Genomic DNA, 23,737 nt, shown 5'->3' on the forward strand with positions numbered 1-23,737 from the left:
TCTCTAAGCCTCAGTTCTCTCATCTGTAAAATTGGAATAATAATTGTTTCTACTTCACTGAGTTGTAGGTAGAATTGCATTATATTAGATCATGCTGTGCTTACAAGTTGTAAACACCACATAAGTGTTACCTAGAGAAAGGAAACTGAGAGAAAGGGATATGGGTGGACTAATACACAAGTGAGTGTCTCCAAGGAAAATGTCTGGTGTGTTCTGGAGAGAAGAGTCCATAAGCTTGGAGCTAGGAAGAGAGGAAAGAAAATGAAAAGTGAAAAGGAAGATTTCCTTTACTCCCCCTCTCCCCTACAAGAGGAGGCTCACCAAACTGCTGAGGCCCTCAGACACTTCTGGGAGCCCTGAATCCCATACAGAAGGAAAGCAAAGAGTGCTATTTTAAACACTACGGCATTTAACTGACAACACCACCAAGGGTCTCAGCAGCTGAGCAGCAGGGCATGAACACAAAGAGCTGTCCCCATGTCAACCCAATCACGATGTACACGGTGAAGATACCAGGGATTGGCTGCCTGCAGAAGACATTCATGGGCTTCCCATGCCCAAGCAACTCTGGCTCCACACAACTTTCTGTTCACTGAGTTTCTTGGTGTACAACTCCAGTGATAAAAGAGTTTCCAAGGTGCAGGAGGAAAAAGAATGTTAACTTTGTTCAGTATCATAGATACTGCCAGGCACAGGCTATGCCATTGTGGGCTTTTCACTTATAACAGGACTAACAAAGGTGGCTCTTAGTAAGCTTTTACCACACATTACCCACAGGGCTAAAGATTTAATACATAACATTTTATTTAATTCTCATAAACCCTATATAGATAGTTGCTATGGTAATGACTGCTTAACAAATGAGCAACAGCAAAGCCTGAACCCTTGTGGCAATAAGGGTCAACATGAAAGCAACAAGCACATACCACACTCACACTCACACTCAGACCCCAGGCCCTTGAACAAGCAAGCCCCCGACCAATCCAGCACACCCTGCGAAGAGCTGCTAAAGAGGCCTGGGGTCAAATGCAGAACCGTCTGCATGTCTCCCTTGTTTCCCGAAAATTGTGAAGCCCTACCTGCATTCCCTCAGCAAAGCAATCCCCTTCTCATTTTGGGGGACCTATAGTATAACAATTTTGAACTATTTTCCCCACTGATCTGACCATCAGCCCAGGCTGCAACATTCACTGCTGTCGTTTCCAGAGTGCTGAAGATGGACCCTCCCTCCCAATCAAAACACAGATCAGAAAGGAAGTGCCTAAGTGTGATGTTAGCATGGGAATGACCTTCAATTTCCTCTAAGCTATCAAATAGGAAAAGAATAATAAATCACCTACAAACTCTGACTCTCTGACATTTCACAGATATCGACAAGACACCAGGTTGGAAAACAAAACAAAACAAAACACTGTTACTCATCATTTCTACTTCTACATTATCTTTTATTGCTCTGGTCCCTCATTTTAGAATTCTTCTAGCCTACATTCAGCAAGGAGATCAAACCAGTCAATCCTAAAGGAAATCAACCCTGAATATTGATTGGAAGGATGGATGCTGAAGCTGAAGCTCCAATACTTTGACTATCTGATGTGAAGAGCCAACATACTGGAAAAGACCTTAATGCTCAGAAAGATTGAGGCAGGAGAAGGGGGCAATAGAGGATGAGATGGTTCGATGGCATCACCAACCAAACGACATGAGTTTGAGCAAATTCCAGGAGAGAGTGAAGGACAGGGAAGCCTGGCTTGCTGCCGTTCATGGGGATGCAAAGAGTCGGACACAACTGAGAGACTGAACAACAACAAAGCCTAGAATCAGCTTCTACCAATTACAAGCCTCCAGCCTGATTTCTGGGCTTCCCTGGTAGCTCAGTTGGTAAAGAATCCACCTGCAATGTATGAGACTCTGGTTCGATTCCTGGGTTTGGAAGATCCTCTCAAGAAGGGATAGGCTACCCACTACAGAATTCTTGCACTTCCTTGGTGGCTCAGCTGGTAAAGAATCCATCTACGATACAGGAAACCTGGGTTCGATCCCTGGGTTGGGAAGATCCCCTGAAGGGAACAGCTACCCATTCCAGTATTTTGGCCTGGAGAATTCAATGGACTTTATAGTACATGGGGTCACAAAGAGTTGGACACAACTGAATGACTTCACTTTATCTTGATTTCTATTATTCTGAAAGAAAAGACACTAAAAAATAAAAACATATTAAAAGATCCTTAGAGTAATATTATCTCATTAGACATACATCTAAGACTATTATCTTCAAAAGGAACCCCTACCCCCAAAATAAAATTCAAATAGAAATAGAATTGAGAAATCAAAAGCAGAAAAAAATCAGCCATCTGTTCATGATAACCTATAGTAGAGCAGGACTAAAGTACTCAGGGAGTAAAGCAGGACTCAGTTCAAGAAACATCCGTGGAAAACCTTTTCTATTCCACTCCTGCTAAGTTCCAAAGGAGATAAAGAAAGCACCGCCTCTACCTCCAAGTCCCCTCTCTTGAAGGGGAAAGAAACCACTACACCAGGGGACAGAGGAGGACAGGTAACTCTTCTGGAGAAAAAGGCTGAGGCCAGAGAGCAAGACAAGGCTCCAAGAATCTAAGATGTCAGGAAAGGGTAAGCCTACCTCTGCATGAGGAGAGCAGGCTTGGGGGAGGGAAGGGCCCAGTTCAGTTCAATTCAGTCACTCTGTCATGTCCAACTCTTTGTAACCCCATGGACTGCAGCACGCCAGGTTTCCTGGTCCATCATCAACTCCCACAGCTTGCTCAAACTCATGTCCATTGAGACAGTGATGCCATCCAACCATCTCATCCTATGTCATCCCCTTCTCCTCCTGCCTTCAATCTTTCCCAGCATCAGGGTCTTTTCAAATGCATCAGTTCTTCACATTGGGTAACCAAAGTATTGGAGCTTCAGCTTCAGCATTAGTCCTTCCAATGAATATTCAGGACTGATTTCCTTTGGGATGGATTGGTTGGATCTCCCTACAGTCCAAGGGACTCTCAAGAGTCTTCTCCAACACTAGTTTAAAAGCATCAATTCTTTGGTGCTCAGCTTTCTTTATGGTCCAACTCTCACATCCATACATGACTACTGGAAAAACCATACCCTTGACTAGACGGACCTTTGTTGGCAAAGTAATATCTCTGCTTTATAATGTGCTGTCTAGCATAACGGTCATAGCTTTTCTTTCAAAGAAGCGTCTTTTAACTTCATGGCTGCAGTCACAATCTGAAGTGATTTTGGAGCCCAAGAAAATAAAGTCCCTCACTGTTTCCATTGTTCCCCCATCTATTTGCCATGAAGTGATGGGACTGGATGCCATCATCTTCGATTTTTGAATGTTGAGTTTTAAGTCAGTTTTTTCACTCTCATCAAGAGGCTCTTTAGTTCCTCGTCGCTTTCTGCCATAAGGGTGGTGTCACCTGCATATCTGAGGTTAATGATATTTCTGCCGGCAATCTTAATTCAAGCTTGTGCTTTATCCAGCCTGGCATTTCGCATGTTGTACTCTATATGTATGCTAAATAAGCAGGGTGACAATATACAGCCTTGACGTACTCCCTTCCCAATTTGGAACCAGTCCGTTGTTCCATGTTTGGTTCTAACTATTGCTTCTTGAGCTGCATACAGATTTCTCAGGAGGCAGGTAAGGTGGTCTGGTATTCTCATCTCTTGAAGCATTTGCCACAGTTTGTTGTGATCCACACAGTCAAAGGCTTTGGCGTAGTCAGTATATCAGAAGTAGATGTTCTTCTGGAATTCTCTTGCTTTTTCTAAGATCCAACGCATGTTGGCAATTTGATCTTTGGTTCCTCTGCCTTTTCTAAATCCAGCTTAAACGTCTGGAAGTTCTTGGTTCATGTACTGCAGAATCCTTGCTTGGAGAATTTTTAGCATTACTTAGCTAGTGTGTGAGATGAGCGCAATTGTGCAGTAGTTTGGACAAGTTTTGGCATTGCCTTTCTTTGGAATTAGAATGAAAACGGACCTTTTCCAGTCCTGTGGCCACTGCTGAGTTTTCCAAATTTGGTAGCATATTGAATGTAGCACTTTAACAGCATCAACTTTTAGCATTTGAAGTAGCTCAGCTGGAATTTGATCACCTCCACTAGCTTTGTTCATAGTGATGCTTCCTAAGGCCCACTTGACTTCACACTCCACGATGTCTGGCTCTAGGTAAGTGATCACACCATTGTGATGGCAGGGCCCAGGGGTAGGCATTAAAGAAGTCAAGTCCTGGTCTCATGAACCAGAGGAGGAAGAAAAGGGAGGCCAGTGAAAGAGGGCACGAACCAGCATCTGTTTGTGAATATTTGCATTTCTTCTACAAACACTACTGAAGGGAAGGGCCTGGCTTGGGCAGAGCCACATGGAAACTCCACATCTGCTCCCTCTGGGAGCAGGGAGCTGGAGATAGTTTGGAGTAAGAAGTCAGTGTGTACCAATAAAGTGTCCCAATGTCCAGGCGCTGTGCTGGGTCTATACCATTACCTCCTTTAATGCCCAAGAAGACCGTTCACACCTTACAGATGGGGAGATTGAGGCTCAGAGCATAAAATGCTTTTCCCCAATCCACTGAACAGGCACTCACAGAAGTTTGAAGCAAGTCCAAGCCGGCCACACTCCAGCACCTCCTTGATGGTTCTAGAAAGAGCCTGGAAGCAAACCAGGACAGGGATGATGGGGACTATACAGGTCAGTACCAGGGTGAAAGGGGACCAAAGGGACAGGAAAGTGTTCCATAGAGTCTTAGGTGGGAGGTATAAACTCCTTCCCATTTGCTTTTCAGGAAACCATCCACCAGCACCAAAAGTCATACATTTGAGTTTCACCCCATTTAACATGCTAGACCTGACTCTAGAACGGAGTATGGGAGATTGGTTTTGGAATTCTCTCACAGGAGGTTCTGGAGGATGGCAATCCTTACTTCCTGACTGCAACACACTGGGTAGTGGTGAGATACTACAGCTAAAGTGCTCAGTACAGAACATGCCTCTCAATAAGTAATCAGCTCATTCACTCCATTCATTCATTCATTCATTCATTCAACAAGTGCAACATCTGTGTTGAACATAAGCCTAAGGAGACGGCACAGTGAGGTAAAGGACATCCTTCTTTTACTAACACCACGTCTGAGATAATAGGGGTTAGAGAGACCCCACTTACGTGTACACATGTACACATCTTCACATCTTTTACTAACACCACGTCTGAGATAATAGGGGTTAGAGAGACCCCACTTACGTGTACACATGTACACATCATAGCACACCTGTTTGTGCTATGCACACACACACATAGTCAGAACTGTGAAGAAGCTGCCAAAAGAACGTGAACTCAGCCACCACCCAAATGGTGAATTTTAAGATAGAGACAGTTTCTCTGTGACATAAAAATATAATTTCCAAACCAGAAGAGAAAAACAATGAATCCTTTCGAATGACAACTGTGGGGTTACTTCAGTAGCATTATCTTCTGTGTATCTGGCCAAACACTCTCGTCATGCTCTCCCTGATGACACAGGGTTGGGGACATTCACTTGGCCTGCAGGGGGACTGCAGATGCCAAAGGGCCACGTGATGGTGAAGGATCTAAATGTCCTTCTCTCGAATGAAGCAGTGTGTGTAGTGTGTGTCTGATCCTCTCATTGTGACTCTTATGGCCCCAGGACCATCACATACAGTTGGTGCTGTAAACAGATGTAAAAGCGGGAGTCTAGCCTACTCCAAATGTTCAGCTCTGAATTCCAAGGAGAAAACAAACAATTTAGGAGTCCACATTTGCTCCTGACAGCCTGGAATCACTTTCCCTCTTTCCCTTTCTTTCTCTCTCCCTCTCCCTCCCTCCCTCTCTCTGTCTGTCTCTCTCTCTTTCTCTCTCTCTCACACACAAGCAAAGGGAAAAGAAACAAAAAAGAAAGAAATTTTAAACATAGCTTTTAAAAAGGTTCATAAACCTTCTTGCACATCAAATTTCTCCTAGAAAACATCTTAATGATTTCTGTGTAAACGAATCAGAAACATATGGATTAAATTTCCCTTAAAATATACACATGTAATTAAGAGGAAAAGTGTTTGGCAAAATGCTTTGCATTTTATCAAACCCAACATCTGAAAAATAGGTTGAGACATCTGACAAATGTAAACCCAGCAATCCTGCTCATCCCTGTGGCAGCCCTGGACTCATGTCCACTGGGCGAGACCTTCCCCTTCCCTGGGCTTTTCAGAAGAACCTACTGGATTTTAACAGACAAGCTGGTTTCTCAGGCTCTGCAGTGACAGTTATGGGTCTCCCTTTTCCTGGATCTGTGTTCATTTTCAGGGGCCAGGCCCCCCATACAGGAGAGCTTACAGTCCACGATGGCCTCACTGGGCAATCACCTGGGATGTCTAGATAAGAAGACATCCTATTATTCATACCTCACCCCACCTCTGCCAGCCAATGACTCTCTCCCAGGCTCTCCATCACCACTGGAGTTTCGAAAGGGAATCGAGACTGAGAGCTATTTCCAGCATTTTCTCTTCAAGCTCTTCTGTGCAAGAAGCACAGCATCTTCTGTGCAAGAACCAAGTGAGAAGTTTTTCTAAATTGCTCTCTTCATTCATTTGCTCACCTGGAAATAAGTATTTATTGGGAACCTACTAGGTACAAGGTACCATGCTGGGGCTGGAAAGTCACCAGAGAAGAATACAGAGAAGGTCCCTGCCCTGGTGGAGCTGATGCTCTTGCTGGAGGCTCATCCTCTGGGGCCTCAGACCCAAGGGCTTGCATCTTCACCATCTAGTCTGGGCTGCACACCATTCGTCTCCCTTAGGCCTTCTCCAAACCAGGCCCTGAACTCCTCCTCCTCTCCTTTATTCCCTCTTCCTCAGTGTCTGAGCCTACTATTCCTCTGTAAACCTCTTCCCAGAAAAGCTCTCAACCATAGTTTACCTGTCCCACAGTTTCCACAAGCTTCTGATGGCTTTAACAGCCTCTCACCACCTAGCCAGCCCTTTCAGGTCCCATAGCCTAATGTTTCCGGCTATTCCCCACCCCAAACCCAAAGGACACCACACTTTCTCACTGTTAGTGTTCCAGTCCCCCCACTCGCTCCCCCCCCACAACCCCCGCCAACATCTGCTCACTGTTTACTTCTTATGATGGACACACTTCCTTCCCAACCATGCCCTGCCTGCCTAACTCCTTCCTCTCTACCTCTTCTCAGGGAGGCCCTTCTTGAAGCTGCAGGCCCAGGCCCAGCCCCTGCTACAAGTCACCGAGCATCATATCCTGCCTTGCATTTACCTGATTATGACTTGTTCAGCATCCATTTCTCCCCTTTGCTCAAGGAGCAGGGCCCAAGTCTTTCTTAGTTGTGGGCATATCTCTAGAGCTCAGCACAGTCAACATTTGATGAATGAATGAAATAAGAAAAGAATGAATGAGTAGATGAACAAATAATTACAGGCAATACTCTGCCTGTCCTCCCTGCTATGTCCTACTTTCTGACCCAAGAAGATGGCCAGAACCTTTGCACTTCTTGCATCAAGGATATGCAGGGCTGATATGCAAATACTAGGTGAATCAGTACTTCTCCCCAGTTCACGTGGGGACCTTAGCTCACTGGAGCATGATACTGGGTATCATGGAGAGAAGAGGAGGCCTGGCGAGGGAAGGGTCTGGGTTCTCATTACAGGGAGCAGGGCCCAGGAAGAATCCGAGCTTCAGAAGGAAGGCTGGTGATGGGTCCAGGATTGAAGTTTCTCAGCCTGGGCAAAAGGTCCCAGATCCCAAGGTGACTCAGAAGTAACTGAGCCCCAGATACCTGTGAGAATAAGTCCCCATCCTCTTAGAGCTCATGCTCAGAGAGGAAGCCAAGTAAGGTGGCAAGAGAACACACTGGTAATAGAAAACACCCTCTTCCAACAACACAAGATATGACTCTACACATGGACATCACCAGATAGTCAATACTGAAATTAGATTGATTATATTCTTTGCAGTCAAGATAAAGAAGCACTATACAGTCGGCAAAAACAAAACCAGGAGCTGATTGTGGCTCAGATCATGAACTCCTCATAGCTAAATTCAGGCTTAAATTGAAGAAATCAGGGAAAACCACTAGACCATTCAGGTATGACCTAAATCAAATCCCTTATGATTATACAGTGGAAGTGAAAAATAGATTCAAGGGGATTAGATCTGATAGACAGAGTGCCTGAAGAACTATGGATGGAGGTTTGTGACATGGTATGGGAGGCAGTGATCAAGACCATCCCCAAGAAAAAGAAATGCAAACAGGCAAAATGGTTGTCTGAGGAGGCCTCACAATTAGCTGAGAAAAGAAGAGAAACTAAAGGCAAAGGAGAAAAGCAAAAATATAGCCATCTGAATGCACAGTTCCAAAGAATAGCAAGGAGAGATAAGAAAGCCTTCCTCAGAGATCATACAAAGAAATAGAGGAAAACAACAGGATGGGAAAGACTAGATATCTCTTCAAGAAAATGAGAGATACCAAGGGCATATTTCATGCAGAGATGGGCACAGTAAAGGACAGAAACGCTATGGACCTAACAGAAGCAGAAGATGTTAAGAAAAGGTGACAAGACACAGAAGAACTATACAAAAAAGATCTTGATGACCCACATAACCATGATGGTGTAATCACTTACCTAGAGCCACACATCCTGGAGTCCAAAGTCAAGTGGGCCTTAGGAAGCATCACTATGAACAAATCCTAGTGGAGGTGATGGAATTCCAGTTGAGCTATTTCAAATCCTAAAAACGCTGCTGCTAAAGTGCTTCACTCAATATGCTACCAAATTTGGAAAACTCAGCAGTGGCCACAGGACTGGAAAAGGTCAGTTTTCATTCTAATTCCAAAGAAGGGCAATGCCAAAGAATGCTCAAACTACTGCACAATTGCACTCAACTCTCACGCTAGCAAAGTAATGCTAAAAATTCTCCAAGCGAGGATTCAACAGTACCTGAACCAAGAAACTCCAGATGTTCAAGTGGGATTTAGAAAAGGCAGAGGAACCATAGATCAAATTGCCAACATGCGTTGGATCTTAGAAAAAGCAAGAGAATTCCAGAAGAACATCTACTTCTGATATACTGACTACGCCAAAGCCTTTGACCGTGTGGATCACAACAAACTGTGGCAAATGCTTCAAGAGATGAGAATACCAGACCACCTTACCTGCCTCCTGAGAAATCTGTATGCAGGCCAAGAAGCAATAGTTAGAACCAAACATGGAACAACGGACTGGTTCCAAATTGGGAAAGGAGTATGTCAAGGTTGTCTACTGTCACCCCATTTATTTAACTTATATATAGAGTACAATATGAGAAATGCTGGGCTGGATGAAGCACAAGCCAGAATCAAGATTCCCAGGAGAAATATCAATAACCTCAGGTATGCAGATGACACCATCCTTAGGGCAGAAAGTGAAGAACTAAAGAGCCTCTTGATGAAAGTGAAAAAGGAGAGTGAAAAAGCTGGCTTAAAACTCAATATTCAAAAAATGAAGATCATGGCATCTGGTCTCATCACTTCATGGCAAATAGATGGGGAAAAAATGGAAAGAGTGACAGACTTTATTTTCTTGGGTTCCAAAATCACTGCAGATGGTGACTGCAGCCATAGAATTAAAAGATGCTTGCTCCTTAGAAGAAAAGTTATGACCAACCTAGATAGCATATTAGGAGAAGTCAATGGCAACCCACTCCAGTACTCTTCCCTGGAGAATCCCAGGGATGGAGGAGCCTCATGGGCTGCCGTCTGTGGGGTCGCACAGAATCGGATACGATGGTAGCGACTTAGCAGCAGCAGCAGCAGACAGCATATTAAAAAGTAGAGGCAAAAAAAAAAAAAAAGCAGAGACATTACTTTACCAAACAAGGTCCATCTAATCAAAGCTATGGTTTTTCCAGTAGTCATGTATGGATGTGAGAGTTGGACTGTAAAGAAAGCTGAGCGCTGAAGAATTGATGCTTTTGAACTGCAGTGTTGGAGAAGACTCTTGAGAGTCCCTTGGACTGCAAGGAGATCAAACCAGTCAATCCTAAAGGAAATCAGTCCTGAATATTCATTGGAAGGACTGATGCTGAAGCTGAAGCTCCAATACTTTGGCCACCTGATGGGAAAAACTGACTCACTGGAAAAGACCCTGATGCTGGGAAAGACTGAAGGCAGGAGGAGAAGGGGATGACACAGGATGAGATGGTTGGATGGCATCAACAACTCAATGGACATGAGTTTGAGCAAGCTCCTGGAGTTTGTGATGGACAGGAAAATCTTCTGTGCTTGGGGTTGAAAAGAGTTGGGCACAACTGAGTGACTGAACTGAACTGAACTTTGATGTATTTCCAGTTTTTGGATTTCAACCACTTTAAAATAAAAATATTTGGGAGCCAGAATATTGCCTTTTCCCTTTATAGACACCCTTGCGAAAAATGGCTCACAGGCCGCAGCCTAGACACTGGGGTGGCGTGTAGTCCAGAGAGGACACGGTTAATGAAAATGCTGGGTTCTGATCCTGTTTCTACCAGCTGGGGAACATGTAACCTTTTGTTACTCTCAGTTCAAGTTCTTCCTTTCTTAATCATCATTGCATATGAGAATTAAACAAGCTAATATAGTGATAATCACAGCAGAAAGCACTGGCCTTCATCAGATACAGACTCTCTTCCTGTGCTATTTGACTGCGACATGGTGACATGGGTCTTATTTCCCCTCCAGCAGGTGACAAGAGACAAGGTCAGTGGGCTAGCCACTGCACCCCAACCTACACAAGCATTATTCTTACCTCATTCATGATAATTCTATAAGGTCAGTACTGTTATGACACCCATTTAACAGCTAAGGATGCTGAGGACTGGAGGAAAAGAGAAACTTGCCTACGTTCAGGTACTGGGTGGCCTTCTAAATCATCACCATAACCCCCTAAGAATGTCACTGAGATTATCACCTCTGGTTTCTGAATGTGGAAAATGAGACAAAGCCATTTTATGCAGTCATAGACACATGGGGTCAGCCATGGTGGCAGGTGGTCCTCACCAGACTGGCTCTGGGTGTGGCTCTGGACCCTGGCTGTCCTCTCACACAACCACTGTCTAAAACCTTATTCTCTAGTCTTCTGGGAGAGTCTGTGAGCCACCCAGTGTCCTTTCAAAAAGTATCTTTTCCATGTAAAGCAGCCAGGGTATGTTTCTACTGCTGGCAGATACCATGAGAACATGACAGCCTAGGTGGCATCCCCTACCTCACCCATCGTGGAAAATCCATTATGTAAAGAGCACAGTGCTCAGGGCAAAGGAGGGCACCAACAGGCTGAATCAGCAAGGCCCCTGCCCTCAGAGAATTCCAAGTGGGGAAGGAAAATAACGCATGGAATTTACTTCTGGAACAAAGCGATACTGGAACAAAGGACCAAAGTCACTTACAAAAGAGTGAAGGAATTAAAGAGTTTGTATTGAGCTGATTTTGAAGAACAAGCATTTGGAAAAGCAATAAAGGGGGAGGCAGGGTAACAGAAATGGAGTGAATAATAAGATATAATGGAGGAAAGAGAAAGGCACACTCAGTGAATGAAAGGGGTTCTCAAATGGGTAGACAGAGGTGAGAGGTGGGGATGAAGGGGTAGGTTACCAGCAGAGCATATTTCTTTCAAAGACACATATACAAACACACATACCCAGATATACACACACGTATATATTGTGTAATAGGTACGTATGTGTATATGTACCTACATATCTGCTTGTGTAAATTTTATACCATTTCAGCCCATAAATTACTTAAAAGAGTTCAGCTTTATCTGAATCCACTGTCAGATTATCCTCAGTTCTCACAGAAGCATCCTGCACCCTGCTTTATTCATAGAGGAAATGGAGTTGTTCATGGGTTTGAATGGCAAGGGCAGCTAGTCTCCAAAGATGTCTCAACAGATGTAGCAAGACTAGTAGGCTGGAGATGCCAGAGGAGCCACTCAGCAAACATCAGCTGAAGAAGTTTCAGGAAGAAGCTGCTGCACATTTCTAAAGACTTTAGGAACATGGCTCTTTGAATTCTCGTGGCTGGTAGGTCAGTTTACTGTCATGTCACCAACTCGGAACCTGCAGTTTCTATCAGTGCCTTCAAGAAGGGCACCTCAAGCACAGAGGTGAACAGTGACCTGGCTGAACAGCCTGGTAGCAAAAGGCCCAGTCCCGGAGGCAAAAACAGGTAGATTTCATCAGCAAGTTTCATCTATGCCTAGATGTTATGCCCAGGAACACAGCACACAGCAGCGCATAATCAAGGATTGAATCACTCTGCTTGTGCACATGGGGGTTCAAGCTGCCAGGATAGCATGGCCCCCTGTACTGGTTTCCTTCGGTGGGGGCAAGATTTCTAACCCAAGAACATCTCAGCCAGTGACTAAGCTTTGAGCATGTGTTTTTTGTACATGTCATCAATAACTAGATCTGAGCTGGAGGGCACTCTAAACATGAAATACATTTCTGCAACATGAAAAGAAAAAAGACTATTTGGGGCTGGTTTGAATTAGGTAGAATGAGACAGGAATTTTCCCGAAGTCGCCTCCTCCTTTTTTTGGGCAGCTTACTCACTGCCTGGCAGAAACAAGACACAGGGGACTTTAGTCTATGACCCACAGCCTAGCTGGGGGACCACTGAATCTGAATGCTGGTGGTAAGCAGACACCATAAGGGCTGCTGAGGATGACTTTAAATAAAATTATATACCTCCATGACTCAAGAATCTGACTGTCTACTAGGATTCTGCCTAGCAAGCCCTGCGGTCTGTGTGATCAATGGCAGTGCTAGTCCCCTATGTGCTGTCACCACGGAAAGGTACAATTATTCCTTTAAAGCTCAAGGTGCAATTAAATATCTATAATGGTGCTAATAGTTCAAGCAACCTTCAAGCAGCTGCCATATTTTAAAAGATCATTCTGAACTGTTCTACGTCTGGAACTGCTCTGCAAAATCTGAACTTTTCCTCTTCCATTGAGAATGCATTTAATGCTGACAGGATGGTTCCCTTACAGCCACACTGTACAAAAGGTGGTTTCCTTCTCAGCTGGCAGGACGCCTCTGAAGGATTAAACTCCACCTAACAAAGCTAAGCTCAATTCTCTAAGGCTTGCATTCTTAGGAATTTGCTCTCTGAGGAAGAGTCCAAAGTGAAGATTAGGTCACAGGATACAGTTCAATCCACAGCCCACTGAAGGCTACTTGGACTGACATCATTTTCTCTGAGAAAGAATGAAGACAAATGTGTGGCTGCTCACAGGAAAAAACAGTCAGGCCCCCTCTTCAGAGCTCCCACTGTCCCGGGCTTTTAGTAACTGTGGCCAGCAGATGACACACAGTATCCTATGATCTCTTTACCTGTCTGGTCCCTAAGTTCACTGTGAACCTCTCAAGGAAGGGGCTGCATCTGGTTCACCACAGGGGCTCCATTAACCATCAGAATAATTAATGGGACTTCCCTGGTGTCACAGCGGATAAGAATTTGCCTGACAGGGTTAGATCCCTGGTCTGGGAGGATTCCACATGCCATGCAGAAACTAAACCCATGAACCACAACTACTGAGCCCCTGTGCCACAGCTACTGAAGCCCGTGCGCCCTGGAGCCTATGTTCCTGAACAACAGAAGCCACCACAATGAGGAGCCCATGCACTGCAACAAAGAGTAGGCCCTGCTCTCTGCAACTACAGAAAGCCCATGCATAGCAACAAAGACTCAGAGCAATCAAAAATAATAATAAATAAACAAATAAATAATTAAAAAAATTAATGGACAGGGTACTGCTTCACAGAACATCAAGGATGGATAACAGGTCAACTAAGAAAGGGAGATATTAGATATCCAACCTCAAATGACAGGCATGAGAAGAATGCTTCAGAGATGGTGAGTGGGAAGTTCTTTAATTATTGACCACATTCTTTAAACAGTAACCTAAAACCATTTAGAAATGTATATTCATCTTATTTCCCAATAATAATGATGACAACTAAGATGCACTAGGCACTTTCTATGAGCAACTGTTGAGCTAAGACTGTTCAGGCATCATTTCATATTCTCACAATAACCCCCCAAAGGAGGCAGTACACTTATCCCTATTTTACAAAGAGGGAAACTGAGGCTCAGGGAGGCAAAGTTGCTTGCTGAGGATCACAGAGCCAGCAAGAGAAAGAGCAGGATCCAAGCCTTCTCTTGACCACTGCATTCCTGAGATACTGAAACTAGATCCCAATATTTCTGAAACATCAATGGGACATAACAGTAGATTTTTACTTTAAAAATGCCATGTTTTCCTGATTTATTTTGGGGGGAAGACAGTTCTTTGCTTAGGCTCCTCCTTGGTATGACAAAGCAGAGCAAACTCCTACTCAGTAATGGTGAAGAAGAGGAGGGTGATATCCTCCCTCAGTTAACCCCTTTGGACACATCATGTGTTTCATCCCATGATGTTGACACAATTATTATCCATATCCTAGATACAAGAAAACTAAGGTCTAAAGAAAGGAAGTGGTCTCAGTCTTTCAAGATCACATCCAGTAAGAAGTGGAACTCAGGGTCTAACCAGAGTTCCTCTGTTGCCAAAGCCCAATCCGTGGCTACTATTATCCCAATTCAAAGGGGCAGATGGGAATTTGGGGAAAAGAACTCTAGAATCTATGAAAAAACTGGATTTGAGGAACACAAGCCTGAAAACATGGAGCTTCATTAAGATTCATCCTGCCTTGTACTCTAAGTGAAAGTCGCTCAATCATGTCCAATTCTTTGAGTACCCATAGACTGTATAGTCCATGGAACTCTCCAGGCCAGAATACCAGAGTGGGCAGCCATTCCCTTCTCCAGGGGATCTCCTCAACCCAGGGATTGAACCCAGGTCTCCTGCATTGCGGGTGGATTCTTTACCAATTGAATCACCAGGGAAGCCTAAGAATACTGGAGTGGGTAGCCTATCCCTTCTCCAGGGGATCTTCCTGACCCAGGAATTGAACCGGGGTGTCCAGCATTGCAGGCAAACGACAACTAATTCCATGGTAATACCAGGAGCTCCAGAACCCTCAAAACCATCATAAGGAAGGGAGGAAGAAGAGAAAAGGCTCTGTACACTAGAGACTGCAGGTCCAATGTAGCTAACTGTTTTTGTAGCTTAAATGTTTTCTGAGAACACAGTCAATTTATATATTATCTACTGATTTACGTATTACCTATGGTTGCTTTTGTGCCAGAACAGCAGAGCTGAGTAGTTGCAACAGAGGCTTTACAGCCTGCAAAGTCTAAGGAATTATTAAATATCTGGCCCTTTAAAGAAAAGTTTGCCAACCTATGGACTGTAAGTTAAGAGAGCCTAATGCAACATGAACCAGAAAAATAGCAAGCATAGAGTCTCCAAGCAGAAGAGGCACACACTTCACCTATACTGCCAATGCTTGAAACACTAGGCTTATAATCGCATTTTTCGAAAAAGCACAATATCTCAAACCAGCTACCCCTGCCCCTCATACCCTGCTCCCTCCACCCTCTTAAAAGACCAGCAGCAGTAAGGCTTACCTTTGTTGTACATGTTCGTTGGCACTTGGACATCACTCAGACTGATGTTCACAGGCAGATTATTAAAATGGTCATTTGGGGCTAAGATGAATTCCTTCCCCAGCTCCAAAAAATTCCCATCTTTGTCCCTTTCATTTATTAGCACGGCATTGAAGTATTCATACTGAAAAAGAAAGTGAAAAAAAAAAGAAAACACAACATGTGGCTTAGAGGAGAAGGCTGTGAACTCAGACCTGGGTATGGCTGACCTGGATGGGCCATCCCCTACACTTGTGAATCTTACTCTAGTCACATAATCTCTTTAAGCCTTTCACACCATCTATGGCTGTTTCTGCACTAGTGTGATATGATAGCACTAGATAAATGTTTCCCAGTATCATTAAGTACTCTTGAAAAACAAATTTAAGAAGCTTCTCAGTACTTCCTTATGTAAATATAGAGAAAACTGCACAAAAACATTTCAATTCTTGAGTTTGAAGATTTTAAAGACTTTACAGACTCTGCCCTTAATCAGCCTAACTTTAAGTAGAAGGAGACTGGAAAACAACAAAAATTAAGTGAATATATAATATGTTAGATAGTCATATTTGCTATTCTAAGTGGTTCCCATATGCCAACTTATCCACTTCTCCTAACAACTCTAAGAACTAGGATTTAAGAGTATTTTCAACTCACAAATGAAGAAATTGAGGTAGAGAGAATTTCTGTATGTTGTCAAAAATTACACCACTGAGAAGCAGAAACAGAATTAAAATAGAGACAGTCTATTTCCAAAGACTGGGCACTTATCTGCTTCACAGTATTGCAAGATGGTGGATGGCAGGGGTGGTTGTAACTATCAGATCAGCAATTTAAAACAAATGTAATTAATATGCTAAGGGAACTACTAGAAAAAGTAGAAAACAGGTAAGATGAAATAGATAAGTAGAGAGACAAATATTCTAATGAACTATCAGAATGAAATGCTAGAAATAAAAAACCCATAACAGAAATGAAGAACACCTATGGCTCACTGCCAGCTGAGACACAGCTGAGGAAATAATTCAGTGAGCCTGAAGCTATATCAGTAGACACTTCTCAAACTGAAAAGCAAAGAAAAAAAAAAAAGGAAAAAAATAACAGAATCTTCAAAAACCACGGAACAATTACAAAAAGTGTAACAGATATGTAATGGGAATACCAGAGGAGGAGAAAGAGAAAAAAAGAACAGAAGAAATATGTGAAGTAATATTCCAAAATTAATGACAAACAACAAACCCAATCCAAGAAGTCCAGAAAACATCAAGCACATGAATATTAAAAACAAAAAACAAACAAAAATATACTATACCTAGACATGTCACATCCAAACTACAAAAACCAAAAAGAGAAACTACTAAAGAAAGCCAGAAAGGGGGGAAAGCCTCACCTACAGAGGGACAAAGGCAAGGATTACATCAAGGCTTGTGTTCTGAAAACAGAAAACAAGAGGAGAGCGACATGAACACTCAGTGCTTGAAGAAAAGGCCGACCAGCCTAGAATTTGTATCCAGCAAAATTATCCTTCAAAACTGAAAAATAAGTAAAGACCTCTTCAGACAAATAACAATTCAAGAAATTTTCTGCAAACAGACCTGCCTTGCAAAAAGTGTTAAAAGTCCTTTAAAGGGAGGGAAACAATACACATCAGAAACCCTGATCTACATAAAGAAAAGATAGTTTCACAGAAGAAATAAATAAAAGTAAAATTATTTAATTTTCTTATTTGTAACTGACCTCTCAGATAATAGTTTGATCAAAATAATAATAGCAACAAATTACTGGATTATAAACACTCATGGATAAGTGAAATGAATACCACAGTGTTATGAAGAATAGCAGGGAGAAATTGGGAATATTCTATCATAATGTCCCATACCATCCATGAAGTGGTACAGGGTTATTTGACAGTGGACTTTTATTAGTTATAAATGCAAAATGCAAACTATAAAACAACCTCTAAACCAATTTTTCAAAAGAAGTATAAATGTTTAGGAAGGAAAAAATACTAATATTATAGTAAAAATATGATATGCTCAATTAAAACCAGACAAGGCATAAAAAGAGTAGAAGACGAAAAAAAGGGCAATGAATAGAAAATGGTTACAAACATGGTACATATTAATCCAATCATATCAGTAATCACTTTAAATGTGAATGGTCTAAATAGATTAGTTAAAAGAGACTGTCAAAGTGGATAAAAAAATAAAAGCTGTCTACAAGAAACTCACCTTAAATATAAAGGACAACTTGATTAAAAGTCAAGGGATAGAGAAAATTTTACCATGCTAACATTAATCAAAAGAAAGCCAGAGTGACCATATTAACTTCAGACAAAGCAGACTTCAAAGCAAGGAAAATTATCAGGAAAAAAACACTGGCATTACATAATGTCAAAGGGGTCGATTCTCCAAGAAGGCATAACAATTTTTAACGTGGATGCACCTAACAGAATATTAAAATATGTGAGATAAAAAATGGCAGAACTACAAGGAGAAACAGCTAATCCTAAACACTACTAAACCAGCACTACTAAAGTTGGAGACTTCAGTACCCCCTCTATCAGTAACTGACAAATCTATCAGGCAGAATATTGTCAACGACAATTTGAACTGAACAGCACAACTGGACCAAACTGACTGTAGGCTACTTCATCCAACAATAGCAGAATAAACATTTTTGTCCAGCTCACATGGAACATTCACTATGAAAAACCACATTCTGAGCCATTAAACACTCTTTAACAAATTTAAAAGAATAGAAATCAGACAAAGTATGCTCTCAGACCACACTGAAATTAAACTATAAATCAACAACAGAAAAATAGCTTGACAAATCCCAAAATATTTGGAGATTAAATAACATATTTCTAAATAACACATGGGTCAAAGAATAAGTCTCAAGATAAATTTTAAACCAAATTAAAATCAAAATACAACTTATCAAAATTTGCAAGATGCAGTAAAAGCAGTGCTTACAGGAAAATTTACAGCATTCAATACATTTATTAGAAAAGAAAACAGATCTAAAATCAATCATCTAAGCTTCTTCTTCAAGAAAGTAGAAAACTAAATCCAAAGCAGAAGGAAAAAATATTTGTTTTAATTTTCCTAAATAGAAATCAATGAAATTGAAAACAGGAAATCAATTAAGAAAATCAATGACTCAAAGAACAAGATGGCAAAGTAGTAGGTGGATGTGGAGTAAATATCTCCATGGATACATCAGGAATACACCTTCAGACATAGAAGTGCATGCAGAACACCAGCTGAGAGTGGCCAGGAGTACCTGACCAGCAGAAAAGAATACATAGACCCACTCAAAACTCTATAGGACGAAGGAACTATGGGAATAAAGAAGAGTGTTGGTAGGACTGGACCTGCCCTTGGCCGGTGGGTGAACTGAAGCAGGGTTCCGATCCCCACATCCGGGCAATTGTCTGAGTCAGAGAAGAAATATTTAAGGCTGAAAATGAAACTACTAATCTTTGGCAGCCTAAATGGAATGAGAATCAGACAGTCCTTGCTGCAGCCATACATACCCCAGACAGGGACGCAGATCCCCTGGAAGGTGCAGTGGCTGGGAGCTGGCGTTTAGAAATTATGGATCAATCCTCAGGCAAGGGCTGCTGTTGACTGTGGAGAGATGGATCGAGGGAATGTGAGGGAGGAGACTCTGGTGGGAAATGCCTGTGGAGGAAACCTGGGCAGCCATGGAAGCAAGGTGATACTGCAGAATCACGCATAGCGGGTGGAGCCATCACCATAGCCTTTCTCCCCCAACACACCAGCAAGGTGATACTGCAGAATCACGCATAGCGGGTGGAGCCATCACCATAGCCTTTCTCCCCCAACACACCAGCACTGAACAATAGAGAGGCTGGCCCATCAAATGCCTGACGCACTGAACTACAGAGTAGGACCCCACCCAAGGTGCTCCTTTAAGTAACTGATGCAACGAACTACAGAGTAGGATACCAACCAGGGGGGGCCCTCTATGTGCCTGATGCACTGAACAGCAGAGAAGGACCCCAGGCAAGGAAGCCCCCTAAATGCCTGAACAGGCAGAGATATGGAGAAAGTCTGGCCAAAGAGGCCTTCTGATCACCAACTACAAGAGGCTTGAAAAAAGACTCTGATAGGGCCATAACTCCTGTGGTGGAGGCAGTCCATGTCCCTACACACTTGGCGCTGCCAGGGTCCCCAAAAGCCAAGCAGCTGCACCACCTTCACACTCAACTCTCACTGGGGCAGAGCTGCCACAAGCTAAAAAAGTCTTGTGTGGGTCACTTGGGTAGTAGCTGACTCTGCAACCCTGTAGACTGTGGTCTGCCAGGCTTCTCTGTCAGAGAGCAGGGGGGTGGGGTTGGGGGTGGGGGGTCTCCAGGCAAGAATACTGGAGTGTATTGGCCAATACTGGTTGCCATACCCTTCTAGAGCACAATACTTCCTGCTGCCCTAGCTGCCAACTCCCCTTAGTACCTAGTGCTGCCAGAACCCCTGTGACCCAAGCAGCTGTACCAGTGGACGACTCACATGCAGAGGTGGGAATAAAACCACAATTGAAACCCAGGGGCAGTGTGACTAAGGAAAAAGACCCAAAACCCTCCCACCAGCTGCACAAGCTGCAGATTAAATCCACAAGATCAACTAGTCAGACTCTGTGTCTACGGAATATATAAAAGGTCATTGAGAGCTCCTACAAAAGAAAACGCACTAGTTCTGATAGCTGTGGACATTGGAGGCAAGAACACAGAGGTGTAGAACCAGATTTGAATCTGAGCTGCCCCCACAGCAGGTCCAGAGATCAGCACAGTGTTAGAGGGCATCCTAGGGAGGTTGAGGTAAACTGAGTGACTCCCAGTGAGGTAAACGACTCTGAAAGTGACTGAAGAAAAACATTTATTATTCTTATGTTTTGACTTGTTCTGTAGATTCTTTGGGATTTTTTTTCCTTCCCCCCACCACCGTTGTAGTTATCGATTTTATTGGCACTATGAAATCTAATTAAGCTCTTGAGCTTTTTTTTTTCTCAGTCACATTTTTAATTGTTGTTACAAATCTCTGCCCCTTTGTTGAGCTTTTGAAGTTCTGAGGGGTTTTCCTCTTTTTTTTCTTTTGTTTTTAATTTTAATTTTTAATTTCATTTTCTAATTTTAATTTTTAAAACCTATTATTATTTTTTCTACATTTATTATTTTGCTTGCTTTTCCTACTGTTCTTTTCCCTTTGCAGTTAATCTTTAACATATATGAATCTTCTTTATCTACCTCTACTTAACTTTGCATATCTATTCTTTTTTTCCTTTCCTCTCAACATATTTGTTAGTTTTATTTTAATTGCTTTATTCCACAATTGGCATCTTGCTTTAGTTTTGTTTTCCAGTTTGTGCTTTAGTTAGTTTTGTTAAGGTAGACATAACTTTTGGTTCCCTTAGTTAGTTTTGTTCTTAACTGGTAAATATAATTTTTTAATTTCCTTTGTTCACTGGGTCATTCACATACATGCATATACAGCCACATGTAAAAGAATGAAATTAGAACACTTCCTAACACCATATGCAAAGATAAACTCAAAATAGATTAAAGACCTAAATATAAGACCAGAAACTATAAAACTCCTAGAGAAAACCAGGTAGAAAACTCACACATAAATCAAAGCAAGATCCTCTATGACCCACCTCCTAAACAGGAGAAAAATCAAATAAATAACCTAACTCTACACCTAAAGCAACTAGAAAAAGAAGAAATGAAGAACCCCAGGGTTAGCAGAAGGAAAGAAATCATAAAAATTAGGGCAGAAATAAATGCAAAAGAAACAAAAGACACCATAGCAAAAATCAACAAAGCTAAAAGCTGGTTCTTTGAGAAAATAAATAAAATAGACAAACCACTAAACAGACTCATCAAGAAAAAAAGGGAGAAGAATTAAATCAATAAAATTAGAAATGAAAATGGAGAAATCACAACAGACAACACAGAAATACAAAGGATCATAAGAGACTACTATCAGCAACTATATGCCAATAAAATGGACAATTGGAAGAAATGGACAAATTTTTAGAAAAGTATAACTTTCCAAAACTGAATCAGGAAGAAGTAGAAAATCTTAACAGACCCATCACAAGCACAGAAATTGAAACTGTAATCAGAAATATCCCAACAAACAAAAGCCCAGGACTAGATGGCTTCACTGCTAAATTCTGCCAAAAATCTAGAGAAGAACGAAATTCTAGCAAACAGAATCCAACGACATATTAAAAAGATCATACATCATGACCAAGTGGGCTTTATCCCAGGGATGCAAGGATTCTTCATTATTCACTATCAATGTGATACAATTTTCTCAATAGATGCAGACAAAGCCTTTGACAAAATTCAACATCCATTTATGATAAAAACTCTCCAGAAAGCAGGCAAACAAGGAACATACCTCAACATAATAAAAGCCATATATGATAACCCACAACAAACATTATCCTCAATGGTGAAAAACTGAAAGCATTTCCCCTAAAGTCAGGAACAAGACAAGGGTGCCCACTCTCACCACTACTATTCAACATAGTTTTGGAAGTTTTAGCCACAACAATCAGAGAAGAAAAAGAAATAAAAGGAATCCAGATTGGAAAAGAAGTAAAACTCTCACTGCTTGCAGATGACATGATCCTCTACATAGAAAACCCTAAAGACTCCACCAGAAAATTACTGGAGCTAATCAATGAATACAGTAAAGTTGCAGGATATAAAATTAACACACAGAAATCCCTGGCATTCCTATACACTAACAATGGGAAAACAGAAAGAGAAATTAAGGGAACAATTCCATTCACCACTGCAATGAAAAGAACAAAAGGAATAAAGCTACCTAAAGAAACAAAAGACCTATATATAGAAATGTATATACAGAAATATATAAAAAATTATAAAACACTGATTAAATAAATCAAAGATGACACAAACAGTTGGAGAAATATACCATGTTCATGGATTGGAAGAATCAATATAGTGAAAATGACTATACTACCCAAAGCAATCTATACATTCAATGTAATCCCTATCAAGCTACCAACAGTATTTTTCAGAGAACTAGATCAAATAATTTCACAATTTGTATGGAAATACAAAAAAACTCAAATAGCCAAAGCAATCTTGAGAAAGAAGAATGGAACTGGAGGAATCAACCTGCCTGACTTCAGTCTCTACTACAGAGCTACAGTCATCAAGACAGGATGGTACTGGCACAAAGACAGATATATAGATCAATGGAACAAGACAGAAAGCCCAGAGATAAATCTACACACCAATGGACACCTTATCTTTGACAAAGGAGGCAAGAATATACAATGGAGAAAAGATAATCTCTTTAACAAGTAGTTCTCGGAAAACTGGTCAGCCACTTGTAAAAGAATGAAACTAGAACACTTTCTAACACCATACACAAAAATAAATTCAAAATGGATTAAAGATCTAAATTTAAGACCAGAAACTATAAAACGCCTAGAGGAAAACATAGGCAAAACACTCTCTGATGGAAATCACAGCAGGATCCTCTATGACCCACCTCCCAGAGTAATGGAAATAAAAGCAAAAATAAACAAATGGGATCTAATTAAACTTAAAAGCCTTTGCACAATGAAGGAAACTATAAGCAAGGTGAAAAGACAGCCGTCAGAATGGGAGAAAATAATAGCAAACGAAGCAACTACAAAGAATTAATCTCAAAAATATACAAGCAACTCCTGCTGCTCAATTTCAGAAAAAAAATGACCCAATCAAAAAAATGGACCAAAGAACTAAACAGACATTTCTCCAAAGAAGACATACAGAGGGCTAACAAACACATGAAAAGATGCTCAACATCACTCATTATCAGAGAAATGCAAATCAAAACCACAATGAGGTACCATCTCATGCCGCTCAGAATGGCTACTATCAAAAAGTCTACAAACAATAAATGCTGGAGAGGGTGTGGAGAAAAGGGAACCCTCTTACACTGTTGGTGGGAATGCAAACTAGTACAGCCAGTAGGGAGAACAGTGTGGAGATTCCTTAAAAAACTGGAAACAGAACTTCCATACGACTCAGCAATCCCATTGCTGGGCATACACACTGAGGAAACCAGAATTGAAAGAGACACGTGTACC

The 23,737-nt window shown here is 41.8% G+C and overlaps 1 protein-coding gene across 4 annotated transcripts in view; it reads right to left on the minus strand.

Moving 5' to 3' along the window:
- CACNA2D3 (calcium voltage-gated channel auxiliary subunit alpha2delta 3) overlaps positions 1-23,737 on the minus strand; it is an 846,876-nt gene that overhangs the window by 459,592 nt on the left and 363,547 nt on the right. For all 4 annotated transcript variants that reach the window (XR_006337469.1, XM_043885641.1, XM_043885642.1 and 1 more), the window contains exon 5: positions 15,578-15,740. Coding sequence is in view for 3 of the 4 variants with exons in the window: in XM_043885641.1 (XP_043741576.1) it covers positions 15,578-15,740 (163 nt within the window). In the remaining variant the exon portion in view is untranslated. The remainder of the gene's footprint in view (positions 1-15,577; positions 15,741-23,737) is intronic.

The sequence above is a fragment of the Cervus elaphus genome, chromosome 24, assembly GCF_910594005.1.
Source record: "Cervus elaphus chromosome 24, mCerEla1.1, whole genome shotgun sequence".
Taxonomy (NCBI): domain Eukaryota; kingdom Metazoa; phylum Chordata; class Mammalia; order Artiodactyla; family Cervidae; genus Cervus; species Cervus elaphus.